The sequence below is a fragment of the Strix aluco genome, chromosome 1 (assembly GCF_031877795.1).
Source record: "Strix aluco isolate bStrAlu1 chromosome 1, bStrAlu1.hap1, whole genome shotgun sequence".
NCBI classification, from domain to species: Eukaryota; Metazoa; Chordata; class Aves; order Strigiformes; family Strigidae; genus Strix; species Strix aluco.
In genome coordinates, this window is record NC_133931.1 from 23,843,156 (window position 1) to 23,858,293 (window position 15,138).

The window sequence follows — 15,138 nt, forward strand, 5'->3', positions numbered from 1 at the left end:
ACTTCCTTAGAAAACATTGAGAAGTTAGAGTAATGCAACAATCCCTATCACAATCTGGTAATGAGAAAGCAGTATCAAGGAACAGGAAGAACTAGCTGCTAAAAGGTTAGATCTTAATTAATTTCAAACATTTTACATGCTTAACTTGATTCAGCTGCAGGGTATAATGCTAAAAACATGTATATTTAGTGATTGATTTTCAAAGACGTCCTAAAATTCTCTCAGCTGTTTTCTACCACTCTAGTAACTGAAACGCGCAATTATTTTGGCAGTTATAACCAGGAGTGAATTTTAAATGGTCTTACCTGTACACTTGTAGTCTGAGGCTACTCCTTTAAGACCAGCATCAAACACTGATATTTCTACCTTTTGCTTTCTGTGGTGGCAGCTCAGGAGCACAGAGGGCTGTGATACAACAAGGTAGAGAAATGGCTCTAACTCTATGTCCCCAGTTCCTCTCCGACCAGGCTGCCGGACAATAGTTATACCCAAGGCTTGTCGAGCAGATGATCTTGTGGAAGCATGCAGACTTTCCAGTGACAAAAGACCTTTTTTTCTCTCAGTGGACAGGGGAACATTACTGTTCAAAAGATCATCTGCTGTGACGGAGGAAATGCATGGCTGACTGGGCTTCTTGGTATCATGGCTGCCACCTGTGCCCGCTTCTGGAAGGTTCAAGGAGCTTTTGCTTATTTTCTCACCATCTTTCTGCTCTTGTACTGATTTTGATTTAGGTAAAGCAGTGCATGAGTAAGTCATCAAGGAGATTCGACTTGCTGTAACAAAAATGTCAAAGGGAATGAAATTGAGATTCTTCACGATGGAAGACTGGCGGGAAGGACGGGCAATGCGGTGCTGGCTGGTACCACTGTGCTGCTCGATCTGAACAATTCTGATCTTAACGCTGTCACTGCCAATTCCACTGTCCTGTGCCCCACTATAACGAGAAGAAGTTTCAACTGTTCCTCCATCAGACACATCAATTTTTTTCTGTTCTTGTTTTGAAACCTGCAAAGGAAAATATTATATTAACTTATGATATCCATATCCCAACTATTTCCATTTCAGTGGCAGCAAACAATCACTACATAAACATGATGTCAAAAAAGAGAATTATAAAAAAGTATCTGCCAAGTTAACTTTAACACAGTAATCACTCATGAAAACACAGCAGGTGTCTGTTCCAATGAAATGATGACTCACAACAGATGAAGTGCCAAAAGAACATGTGAAGTAAAAATAAAAAAGGAGCAATGATTTCTAGGCTTAAACACCTTTTTTTTTTTTTTTTTTAATTTTTTTAAAATTTAAACTCTTTCTTTAAACTCTAAAGAATCTACAAGAAATTTATGGCTAAATATAAAACCATATCTCTGTGAAATAATGCATTGTAAATAAAAAGCCTAGTCAGAATTGTTTTCCAGTTTTGAGCACTGATGCTCAAAAAGTCCTCTTTGGCATGAAAATATTTTACCATGATTAGTGTAATATTAATCTACTGCAAAATCACAAAAAGACTAAATGGAAATTATAAGATGAAATGTGTGAATATTATGTTGTAGAAAAAATATTTTTCTTAAGAGTCATTGAAACAACAGCTGCCTTATATGAAAGACCAAAGTTTAAGGAAACATCAGCACTATCTAAAGACTGGCTCTGTGATGGGGTATGAGTTCTTAGCTTACCAGGGCTCACCAAGGCTACATACAGTCTTGGCTGTGACATTCACATCTCTCACATGAGAAATCATTGCTTATAGAAATAGTTCAAGAAGAAAACATACACCACTGATAAACAGAAAAAAAGAGCATTCCTTCTATCACAGGAAATGCAAGAGTGAAACAAAAAGTTGCAAGGCTGTGTCCAGAGACCACATTGTACCAGGTCAGGAGACAGAGATACCCAAGACAAGAAGTGCTTCAGGAAGAAAACACTTTCAATACCGCTCATGAAACAAGTAGAAATCCTGTAAAGAGCTTGAGGACAAGATGGGGAGTGTATGCTAAAATATTTGGAAAAAACCCCCTGCAGAAATTCAATAATGCTAATAATTATAATAATAATATATGGCCATCTCCTCAGATTCATATGGAGTTTAGAGTCATGCATTCACCCTATACAGCTTCCACAGCATAACTAAGACTTCCATCTGTGCTGCCCAGAAGTGTTTCTGCCTTGCTCTGTACAAGAGCTAGCGTAAGAAATGCCCAACTCAGATTCGTGAGCCATCCAGCCCAGTACACTGTTTCTGACAGCACTAGGAGGAGACTCTCTTGAGAGAGACCATGGACCCTGGCCACTTCCTGCAATCTGTTCCTCTCCTACTCCCCAAACATCCACAGCTGTTACATTTGGGATGCCAGTGGTACAAGCCTGCATTAGTTTTAGTAACCATTTCTGGACTTCTCGTCTGTGAATTTATCCACTTCTTTTTGAATATGCTGACAGTGTCTGGCCTCCACCACCTTCTTGGGCAGCAAGTTCCTTTTTTTTTTTTTTCTTTTGTTTAAACCAATCTCCTACTAGTGTCATTGCATTTCCCCGATCTTTTGTAGTGCATGATTTGAATGTTCAGGTCCACATTCAGCTTTATCACTGTTGCTATGACTTTGTAAACCTTGATCTTAGCCTCCCTCAGCCACCTCCTCTCCAGACAGGGAAATCCCAGCCTTTTTAGGCTTCTCAAAAGAAGCTGCTCCAGCACCTTTCATTGTTTTAGCTTCTGTTCTCTACTTCTGTAACTCCACTATGCAGTTCTTGAGTACTCTACACAGTATTCAAGAAGCGGGATCACTATGGTTTTATATAGCAGGAAAATGATGCCTTCTCTCTTGTTCTCAGTCTCCAGCTTGATGACCTCCAATATTTTGTTGTTGGTTTTTTTTTTTTTTGGGGGGGGGTGTTTAGGCTGCCACTGCACATGGACTCAATGATTTCATTTCTTCATTCCAGGACCTACTTCAATGGTTTCTTTTTATCTTCTCCACCTTAGTGAATCTTTGAAAAGGGTGATATGAACCAGGGCAAACCATACCTTAACTTCCTCTTGAAAAATATAATAATGAATTACAAGTAGTTACAAAATTTATCAGCAACTTAACTATAGAAATGTGGGGCAGTGAACTACTGAATTTCTTCAAACTTTGGTCTTTATGCAGCAATATTTATAGATTCTACATATACTGCAGAAATTGGGTTGTGGAGGAGTTAAAGAAAATCAGGTTTTTTTAAAGGTTCCTCTATATTGTGCTTTATGAAGCAAAGGGAGAAACCCTCTCTTCTTTTCTTTAAAGGAATGAACATACTAGAAAAAAGTATTACAGAGGAAATCCTAAAACAGAACCATTAACTAGCTGAGATTTTCTTTGAAAAGGTTTTTGCCAGCTCTGGTTACAATCTTTCCAGATTCACTCATGTACATATTTTTCAAATAACCAATAAAATTCCTTACAGCTGATTTCTATGGCACAGTCATATCACTGACTTGTAAATGTGATACCACTTTTAATACAGCCTCTGTAAAAATAACTAGAAACTGTTTTAATGAATTACTACATTGTGAGCCAAGCAATCCTGATTCCTCCTGATATCCTAGCAAAGTTAGGCTATTTACAACTGAGCCTCTCTGTCTGGTAAAGTATAAGTGCTTCACCCATATCCTGCACTGATGGCACTTTCAAAAATGGTATAGATGATTTTATTGCTCGTGTATTGAGGGCAAGCAGAAGGCAGAAAGAATGGAGCTGTAAAGCAATCTTGCCACATAATTTCATGGAAATGCTGCCTGAAATGAAGTAGAGGGCATATGATGCTAGACCCAGCAGTTTTTAATTGCTCCATAGCCATTAATACAGTCTCATGAAAAATCTTTTTAGAAAGCATGGTTCTCTAGCAAATGATGCTCTTACGGGTACTACATGCTATTCTCTTGTACTCCTCTATGCAGCAGAAATTTCTACAGCTACCTGACGTTTAGTTTATGCTTGACTTGGCTAGAGAGATTGAAAATACAATGTCATACACTAAATGATTATGTTCCAGGGAGAAAAGCATTGCATGTGTACAACTGAGCAGAGGGAGAACACACGGTACTTCTGGTTTCTGAACAGATCCTCTCTTCTCATACCTGAATAGATTTGACATGAAGCCTAGTTCTTTTCTTCTGCTTCTTTTTATAATTTTTAGTAAATGTGCCAGCCTATGTAAAGCACCTCAAGGAAGGTAAGAAAGTAGATCTGCCTCCATCCCCATTCAGACTATAGTTTATCTGTGAAGACTACTGCAAAGGTGCTAACTGGTCCCAACTGCTGAGTTTCCTGTTACGTCGACATTCGACTACAGAAACTTTACTTCACTCAGGTCACTGAATGGCAGTCGCATGGTAAGTTCTGCTCAGTACTAAGCAGTATGGAATATGAACCAGTGCCCAAAAGGTGAAAGACACCATATCTTATTACGGTTTTCCATGCCACCCAATTCCACAATGAAATCTTGACTTACAATATGCTCTTACCATTATAAAGGTTGGAACAAGTGAGTGATGATTTGCAAGACAGCTTTATAGAACACAACTGGGTACAAAATAAGGGTGCAGAAGTACCACTGGAACTTCTTGCATCAATTTCAGCTCAGTAAGCATCAAACCTTCCAACCAAGTTTCACAGTTAACCTGAAAATACGCCTAGAAATAACTTGGGAATCATTTAGGTATTCCTCTAATGGTAAGAGATGAGAAGGAATGACTCTCAGTATAACAACTCTAAAAAGATTCTTTGCTTTATTATGGAATAAATGGGCCAATACTTTAAAGATGTCAAGAACAGCAATATCAGCTTGCTGTTAGCAAATATAATGGTAACATTTATCATTGGGCTGTATTATATCAATTCTTTTGCTCTTTACATAACCCATTTAAAACGAACAATAAAAGTTTTCTTTAATTAGCTACTGGTGTGCATTAACATGATCATGATTAAACCATAAAAACCAACTGTACATTACTCTGGTCTCCTATCCCATGTGTTTTAAATTATTTTAGTTGAAAATGTACTTTGAGTCCCTTTTAAAAGTTCGACCTTCTGCTTTCAGAGAATTAAATGCATATTACTGTAGTGGAGAAGATAATGTTTCAGACCTCCAGGCATATATTAAACACACTGGCAGCACATTAGACAAAATGCTTTACTTATTAGATACTTCCTATTCTAAACAGTGTCATCAAAGGCTAAAAACAAAATCCATATAAAAGCTGCACAATGCTTCCACACAGAACCTGTGCCAAAATCCCTGTACTTTCCAACTAATGAGGAAAGGATGTGTACTCTTAACATATGAATGTAAGATTTTCCAAGCATTCACTTTAGGAAACAGGACTATTGATTCCACATGGCTTATGTTAAATGAAACTGTATTGGTAAAATAACCTTTAAGATATTTGGCATGATAACTATAATTAAACAGTATTCAAAGGAATAAAACAAAAGGGAATTTGGTTCCACAATGGCTAATTAAAATAAAATGAAAAAACACAGCATGTCATCTATCAAGATAAATTGTTATTGTTTAAGAACTATTTAAATACTGTTAAAATATACTTTTAGATAAAATCTGAAAGGACTGGAAAAATATTTGTGGCTTAAAAATGGATAGTTTGGCGAAGAAAAAAGTATAGGACGCTGAAATTTTATGCTGAGATAATAGCTTTAAAGCTTTGAGCATAACCAGATGGTACTCAAATCAGAGGAATTCTACAGTTTCACTGTCAGAATGAGTTGCAATATGGAAAGGTTTTCAATAGCTAGAAAAAACATGTCAAGATGATAGTTTACTTCTTAGATCACTTCAGTGCATTTTCTCATCCTTTCACAGTTATATATCCTATCAATACTAGACACCATAGAAAAGGTGTTGAAAGCTACAGTAGTAGCTAGGGAACTGTGGCTAATTCTTCCTTTTCAAGTGTTGAGATAGGTAACTTTACTAGCTTAACCCCTCGAGTTCAATAGGGCATATGATACATATATCTGTCTAGTGAAAGGGCATGGAAATAGCATGTCCTGTAGAACACACACAAAAAAGTACATCATAAAACCAAGGGTAAATAAATATATTTGCTTTTCAAAATTGGCAAGCAGTCCCATCTGAGGTCACTGCAATCTTAACCAGGTAACTATTATTTATTTTCCATTTCTGATAAAATTATTTAGATGGTAGAGACATGTTTTCAAAGTTTTCACTCCGTAGAGGCAATAACACCATCAAGGTAAACACACAACCTAATACTTCAGACCAATAACTAACATATTTTTCAAATCAAAGAGAGGTGTTTTACAGCAATTGGCAGCATTTTTTCATTATATTTTCACTTTCATAATCTCTCAAGAGTTTTCAACAATAACAAATGTAAGCATGTGCAAATTTCACTATAAACATTTCTATCAGTTTTACTTTCTTTTTCTGATACTTTACAGGATAATTCTTTAATTAATAGAATAACTGTAAACAACATTATCTTTGGAAGTGCAACTGCTCTAGGTCAAAAGCATCTACGTCTGCATAATTTTTGCAGCTTCTCGTATTAATTACGGTTATATAATGACACCATTGAAGTAAAATTTCCAGCCTTCTGCATAGCTGTTCCTTAATTCTGATCAAAACCCTTCAGCCAATCATGAGATCATTCTTCACATTACATAAATTATGGAAAGAGTCACAAGTGTGAAACCACAGAATCAAAGTGCCAATCACATCTGCTCCATCACTGTGGCATGTGACCCAGTTTTATTTCTTTTGCTAAAGGGCAGTAATATTTTCATGGAAATAAAAATCTTGTCTACCACACAGACTGAGCTACAGGAAAGGACTAGGTTCCATTTTTTTTCCTGTTGTAGTTAAACTGGAATTACGAAGAAAACACTGCATAGTTTCTTTCTGGCTTTTTTCTAAGTACTACATCTACTTCATCAAAGAGTCTCCAACAGTTTAGAAATTTATTTGACACATCATTGTTATCTAAAGAATATATATTTTTTTGGTTAACCAAAATTTGCTACATTGTTCTACTGAACACTTCAGTGAAAACAATTTTATTTTGTTTTGCATATGAGTTATAAGATTGACTTTAATTCTGACCATTATCAAAATTATTTTGTAAATTGACATATTAATCTCACACGGAAAATATAAGGAAAGACACACATACAAGCATATTAGACTGCCAAATTATGTCTTCCAGTCCAATAAAGTTTCCCTTAAATTTTAAATTAAAACTTCAGTCCTACAATTTAATCTAGACAGACGCCCTTCCTCTTGTATCAATCCAACTGCAGATAGAGTTCTGTATAACATGAATCCAAAGCTGTTCTCCAAAAAGGGAACTGTTAAATCAGGCCTAAATGAGGCAACAAAGATATCAGAAAAGTCTGAAATAGTTTATTTCATATAAAAGTCGAATGTATTTTTTTCCACTAAGGAATTTTCATTTTAACCAGAATTTGCTGCAAAACAAATGATGTTAATTTGAAATGTAATGGTGTACATGACCTTCCAGACCTACAGAAATATTCCTGACAGGAATTCTATTGTAGTTTTCACAATACTGCAGGAATTACGTGAAAGATGTGATGGCAAGGAACAATACAAACTCAGCTTCTTTGGGCAATGTTTTTCCATCTCTTCAAAAGTAGAGTAAGAGGCTACATGGTTAAACACTGATCCAAATATTCATAAATCAAAGCTGTGTTAAATGTTCCAATTGTAACATGGGTATATGTAAATGCTAAATCCCTTCTAACGCAATTATTTTTTTAATCTTAATACAAACAGTACGTTTATTTTGCTACCCTATGAAAGGCCAGTAAGACACTTTTGTGTTCAATATTTTTTTCCAAAGAAAAGCTTTCAATTTAAAAAGACCAGGCTGAAATCTGGCAGAGTACTTTGTCCAACAATAATTTTTCATTAATATTTTTACTAAAAGTATTAGCTTTTTTGTGTTCTTTTTGAAATTTAATTTCAGAATTTTAATTTTGTATCTTTGCTTTTATATGAAAAAAATGGGATTAAAATATGTACAGATATTTACTTTAGACAAGGTGAGGGTTTGTTAATTTTTGTACTTTTTTTTTTGTGTGTGTTAAAGCCAAGAAACAGCATTTTTCTATGGGAGTCTGCTTGCATATTTCACTTGGACACTTTAAAATGTAGTAGTTGAAATTTCAGCTTGATTTTTCATGACGTGCTCTAACATTTCAGTGTTAAGATTGCAGCGTAAGACTGTAGTTTTACCAGTCTGTTTTGGGTCCCATTTCCATGCAGAAAGATATACTGAACTAAATGATGTTTTAGTGTTGATCTGATCTTACAGAAGGCAACTTTGTCTCGTCAAGCTAGCTGAACCTTTCTGGAGGCTGAATTAAATCTCATTCACTAGTGTGTACATTGGAGAAAAAGAAACCACAACAAAAAACATTCAAGGACTTACAATTTTAATTCATTAAGGCTGTGGTTTCGCAACAGAAATCTTGCTCTCCAACACTAGAGACAGACCAATTACCTAATTCAGTGCCCAGTATGGCTGTATAAACAAGTCTGCCATTGGAATTGGCATGTCACAGCCTGAGGTGGGATTATTTTAAGTGGTGTTGCCACTGACCAGTCCTGGGAAAACAGGGCTACTGGGTGGCACCTATCACAACACTGGGCTTAGGTGCAAAAAATCCTGGGTCCTACACATTGATGTTTTCTTGACCAAGTGTTCAATCATGGATCAAAAACCTTCTTACATGATGAGTAAGTTTAAAGTAAGTATTCACTGAACAATTCTTAGATGCAAGAGTTTAAATAACCTAATAATATTAAATATGGAAATATCAGATGATTCACTGTTATGACAGCTGGAGATGAGAAATTTAACAAAGTTATTTACTCCCATTGGAGTAAACTGGAATGTTCTCCTATTTAATAATATTCAGTGTTCCATAAAATAAATAAAAAGATGCAGAAGCAAATGTCAAATACCCTGGCAGTGATTCAAAGCAGGATTCAACAAAGCCTTAGAATGCCAATATAGGCATCATTTTCTAGGATGGGATGAATGAACGTACAAACAATGAAGAGTCATTATTGTAATGCAGTACCTGCAGCCTCTTAACTGAATAAGCATATAGTTAAATGAACTATCCCCAAAATCAAATGCTACAATCTTTTCCTTAACATATTTTAGAGTCTTTATCTGTGTTGAGCATTTTAAAGGCAATTAAAATAACTAAATCCACAGCAGATTAGATGTCATGTACAAATGTTGCCCAACTAAACAAACTTCCTTCTACATTATTTCCAGTAATGTAAGTCAGACAGTCAGACTATATGCCCCAAGCAGAAAAATCCACAGTACAGGAGTGTCCACCGAGAAACAGCCAACTGCTGGCACATGACTGTGTGCTGAGATCTTGAGGGCCTCAGGTTTGAAAGCTTCCAGATGTCTGGAAAATTATCTTTTCTGCCTTACTGCCTTTTTTTTTCAGATTGTTACATCTCACCTGTATCAAGCCAAATAAACTTGTATCTAGCCTAATGTGTGACTAAATGATGTTTCAATTTGTCCAGAGTATCTTATAAAAAGACTACATGAGGAAGTCAAGCACATGAAGTGGCATGTGAACTAAAGACTAGGAATTAAGAATTCCAGAATATGTTTTTTTGGTAACACGGCCATCACAAAATATCCCCATTTTTAGGAAGTTGTTTGTCACAGTCTCAGTGTGCAATTCCATGCCAGACTGAATTTCTGTCTCCTATTTGTGCCTTGTATGATTGTGTAAAACAGCCAGTTCAGGGTCTTGAAGCATCCAAAAAATAATCCCAGGGGAAAAAAAAAACCAAACCAAAAACCTGAGAAAAAAGTACTTGTTTTTTTGGCCTGTTCTGTTTCCTGCACTGGCTCATTGTACTACTACAAAGTGGAGAAGGAAAAGGACAGTCTGTGGCAGCCCAGCTTGGATTAGTTTAATGACCCTCAAAATCGCATCTTAAATTGTGCCCTCTGAACTCGTTTAAAAATAATTAAAATGAAGAAAAGAACTGTGGCATTGGAGCAGGAACGAAAGGTTAGAAACAGGACCTCTGTAAGCCCACTCAGGACTAGATGACACATGGAGCTGCATCTTCAGGCTTTTCTGACTGATCAAGCCTGGCAATCTTCCAATTGCCTTAGTCTCTCAGTGCTAGGAGGCTGCTTCAAAGCACCCAGCACTCAAACCATGCTGAGATTTGACTTTATACCTTACTGGAAAATCAACGGAGAATTATTATGAAACACATTCTGCAGCAGTCTGCCATTTTCAAAGCTTTTAACTGCAGCACTAAGATTTCATGGGAGCCATCTAACTGTGGGCTGATAACAATATTAAAGACAATTAGATGGCCTAGATACAAAGACAAGTTTTCTTCTTAATGAAAACCACTTTTGGCCTTTACATGCTTCTATATGGCATTATTATGGTGTATTATAGTAAAGATGCAAAAAGACTGCAAATGTTACTGAATATTATTTACATATACTGTTTTTTCATAAAATAATGTTTTTTCAGTTTTGGGGCACGAAGTTCCTGTTGGTTCACTAATTGCTGCTTTTTTCTGCTTTTTCCCTACTTGTTGAATGTTAGTAAAATACTTTCTTCAATATTATTCTAAGTATAATTTATTAAATTATGCAACTGCTGCAGTGCCACACAGAAGATATGCGCTCCTGTAAACAGAAATGCACACAGCATAAGAACAATATGTTTGTGGTCCATACTTTCAAAATATTTATGAGGTGCTGCTTAAAGTTAGCGTTCCAAATAGCTTCTAATTCAGCTATATAGGCTGTGGAAGGTATTCCTTTCTGCACACCATTTTAAAAACACTGATTCTCATTCCTAGTACTGACAAAAAAACCTTTGAGAAGCAAGCTCAGGATGGTCCATCTTTTGGAATCTCCAGGCAGCCCAAACAAGAGATCGACAGAACTGCCTTATCTATTTAACATGTGGTAAAACATGACATTTAGAAATGTCATTGGAAATGTTCATCCTTTAGCATACTGCTATAGAATATTTTACCAAAAACAATTGTTGGGGAGGTATCTTAGCATTTTCTGTTTGTCTCTAAAGCCTTTTTAAGATACCAAACCTGCAGTACATGCAGTAGTGTGACACAGCTGTGAACTACTTTTAATCACATCTTTAATCTACATCAAAATAAAACCTAAGGAGAAGCATAAAATTAATGAATGGAACAAAAAAATCTGTCCACATAAGGGACTAATGTTCTGCTTGAAATACTAACAAGCTTTAACTGTTTAGAGTGATGATCATTGTTATGTATGCATATATATAATCATATATACAGATATATAGTACAAAAATCTATAGGTTTTCTTTTAAAATTAATTTTCAGTTTTATAGCATCTACTGGAAAATTCCCAGTCTGGCAGAATGCAGCACATAAGAATCTGGGAAACTTGCTACTGAATTCAGCTTCAGGTTGCTGAGAAATACATGAAGCCTTGTTCAAACAGCCAGGATGAACAACTTAGCCAAGCCAACTTCTGACTTTTATTGTTTTGGTAGCTGGGCCATACTGATCCTGGGCATAAATCCATTTGCTATGGTGGGCTTCATCATGGACAAATCTGCCAACCCAGACCAGCCTACTGAGAAATTACTTTGTATAAACACCAAGGATCCAATAAACACAATGGGTAAAACCCCCAGATGTTCAATGTGTAATACACATTTACCTGGGGAAAATGCCTTACTGCCAGATAGACTGAATTTTATGAAAAAGAGGGAGATTTTCAAGAGCATGTAGATTTCCAATAATTTGAAATAGTTGTTACTATTCATTTCTGAGAATACTCTGCTAAGTCACTATTACTCCTGTGCTTTGATGGAGAAAGTTAAAATAAGTGGAAATCCTTACTTAAGAGGAGTCAAGAATGAAGCTTTCAGTCTTCATTCATGCAATGAGTCACAGGTAATTTGGGGGGAAGGTAGAGTCTCAGTGAAATGAAAAGAATTGGAAATATTGCCTAGAAACATGCACTGAGGAAAAAAAATTGCTAATATGCAAAGTTATCAAGCAAACACATTAAGCACAGCAGAAGAACCAAAGCTGCATACTATGTATAAACAACTGAGAACTTTACAATGTCTTCTCTCTAGATAGGTACTGGTGGCCAATTATCCACAGAAAGAAGTTCAGAGTAATTGAAAATGGCTGCAAACATGAATTTGATTCAGTAAATGTTATTAGTACATGTGCATGACTCATATCAGTGTCTTACCACAATCATAATCTATTATTTCACCATTTGATATAGTAACTAGTAACCCAGAGTGAAGCTAGCTGTAAAAATGAAAAAACGGAAGTACTGTCCTGCTCTTTAATCTCCTCCATACTCATCAGAAACACTCTGCAACGTAAGGCAGTATGACAACTACCTCTACTGTCTAAATGGGAATACAAACAGTACCAGATTTTATCATACTGATTGAAGCCACAGAACCTATGCATGTACTTTGTGGCCTTGTCACCATAGGGTGACACTGTACTAAAATATAGTTCACTGTTATTTTAGTATATTGGCTGTTGTGGTAGATGGCAGAATAGATCAAACATATTAGAAATGAACAAAATAGAGCTAAACTCTTTATTATCCTTCCAGTCTGAACACTGTGTGTCCAGGAAGAAACACTATTACATTCTCTGCCCCATTCAACAAAAGTCCAGTGCAATATTCAGAAGTTCAAGACAAGTGGAAAATTATTACTACTGAGACAAGTGAACTTTCCTACAAGCAGGGCATAGAACAAAAATTAATTGTTGGGATTCAGAGAGGCTGAGAAGCTCACATAATCCCAGAAATTAATGTTGCTGATCAGGGTGAGGATATTAATATCAGATAATTATTGTCTACTTTTGGAAACCTCAACTGAAGTATAAACTTCAAACTATATTCTTCCATTCAAAATACCTAGTTTAAATTGAGCCATCTCAAAATTTTCATGTTGTCACTGCGGATGCAACTTGCGTGGCACTGCAGGGGGATGAACGTAATTCTCCAAAGCAATTTAAAGTATGTTAAACACCTGCTTAGATTTGAAGCATGAAACTAAATTGTGCATTTCTACAAATTCCAGGTTAACAGCTCAAGCATTTGTCATTAGAGGTTTTCACTGTGTGAAACCTCTGTGCATGCATGCATATCCACATACATGCGTATGTCCTTTTGAGTAATCCCCGTGTTTCGCCTTCATATCTGCAAAATGGACCCTTTCCCTTAAGGCTTCCTATTTTAGTGTGAATTTACTTCAGTTCGTCCCCTCTTTTTTGCTTTGTTGAAAAGTAAGATTTCTGCTTTGAAGAGTCTTAGTAAATTCACAGCCATTTTCTCAATACAAGAATTGCATCTAGGTTTCTACTGGAATGAAAATATTTGCTCATAGGAAGTATCAAAAAGCACTGCGCAGCCCTTCAAAAAGATATCTTCCTGCTGTTTTTGGCAACAAAATCAAATGATGAGACAAAGCTTCCTAACAATGGAAACATGGTATGGCAATGACTCAAGATACTGGCAAGGACTTTATTTTGATAGTGTCCTTGAACTCACCAAACATCAGTTTATTTTCAGGAAAACATCCGACAAGTGGCTATGTGGGAATCCAAGTACTGGTCAAACTACCAGGAAAATGATGCAAGTATTATTCAGCTATTCCAGCTAAGGGTTTTTATTGGCGTTCTCAAGAAGTTCGACTTTTGGCACTCTCTCTGACACTATCAATCTACAAGTTTACCTTTAAAACTGTATGAACAGTATGTCAGTGGTAAAAATTATCAGAAGACATTTAACATAATTTATATTTCAAAGGATTTAGCCATTCCACAATTTTTAAGTACTGCATTAAAAGCAAGACTCCACAGAAACCAAAATAATGTCCAGACCACCAGACAAACCAAAATAATACATAGTCCATTTGTCCAAAATAATACAGTCTATTTGTCTTCATCTGAACTACTAACATGTCAATGTGTGAAAGAAATTAAGACAACTTGTCTCACTGGAAGTTGTAAAGCAAAAATCAAATCAAAAAAGTTACATCTATTTTTAACGAAGATGGGGAAACACTTTTTTGCCTTCCCAAGAAAGGGAGTGAAACTTCACTAAGTTTTTTTCAATTGAAATAAAAACCCATTTCAGATTCACCAGAGCCAGAAACTCTTTATGCAGCAACACCATTATTTACAGATTTTCAAGATTAGTTTCTCTTTGGCCTGTGACTTTCATTCAGGTGTGAATACTCTGAGGTACAATTTCAGCATTGCTAGAATAGTGTCCCACCTATAATATGAAATAAGATTCTACTGTAATGCACATTATTAGACTTCAGCAAACAAAGATTAATTTTAACTTATTACACAACGTATCAAACTATAGGCAACTATGAGGAAAAAACTAAGAGGACAATAATTTTTATACCTCAAAGGAAAGAAAGCATCATATTTGGATTTTAATTATATTAGAATCTTTCTTATTATAAAAGAACTCTCATCCAATTTAAAGGATTAAATCTAGTAAATCTATTTACTATCTAAGTGGATAAGATTAATCTGTAGAACAACCTATACTAAGAAAATGAATTTATACATGGTGCAAATTTTGTCCATCAGTTCTATGCACACGTATGTCTCAAATGTGCTAACTCTTTACACACATCTTCATGTTATTATGTATTTGCAAAAAGACACACAGACATCAAATTAACTCATACAGCTTCCTTTCACATTTCAAGGTTTAAGGTCTTTAACATGAACAAAAATACAAAACGTATGTGTCACAAACTGTTCATAAACAAGAAACTGTTCATGAAGAGGATGTCTCAAACAACTTGATTGGGACTCCCTGTGGGGGAGAAGCAGAGTGAGATCTGCGGAGGTGGGGTGGTGGGCCATTTCTCTCCCCTTCCCTCCTGTTCTTGCCCAGAGACAGAACTTGCCTAACTGTGCAGGTACAAGCCAGAGAAAATGAGAACCTTCTGGAACAACCTACTGTGCATGCAAAAGAAAGACTATATAAAGGCAATACCCCATGTGTGT

General features: G+C 35.9%; 1 protein-coding gene across 11 annotated transcripts in view; it reads right to left on the bottom strand.

The window, feature by feature from the left end:
- The window catches only part of VPS13B (vacuolar protein sorting 13 homolog B), a 491,427-nt gene that overhangs the window by 120,144 nt on the left and 356,145 nt on the right, over positions 1–15,138 (bottom strand). For all 11 annotated transcript variants that reach the window (XM_074815029.1, XM_074815038.1, XM_074815049.1 and 8 more), the window contains one exon: positions 306–1,008. In XM_074815029.1, coding sequence (XP_074671130.1) covers positions 306–1,008 — 703 coding nt within the window. The remainder of the gene's footprint in view (positions 1–305; positions 1,009–15,138) is intronic.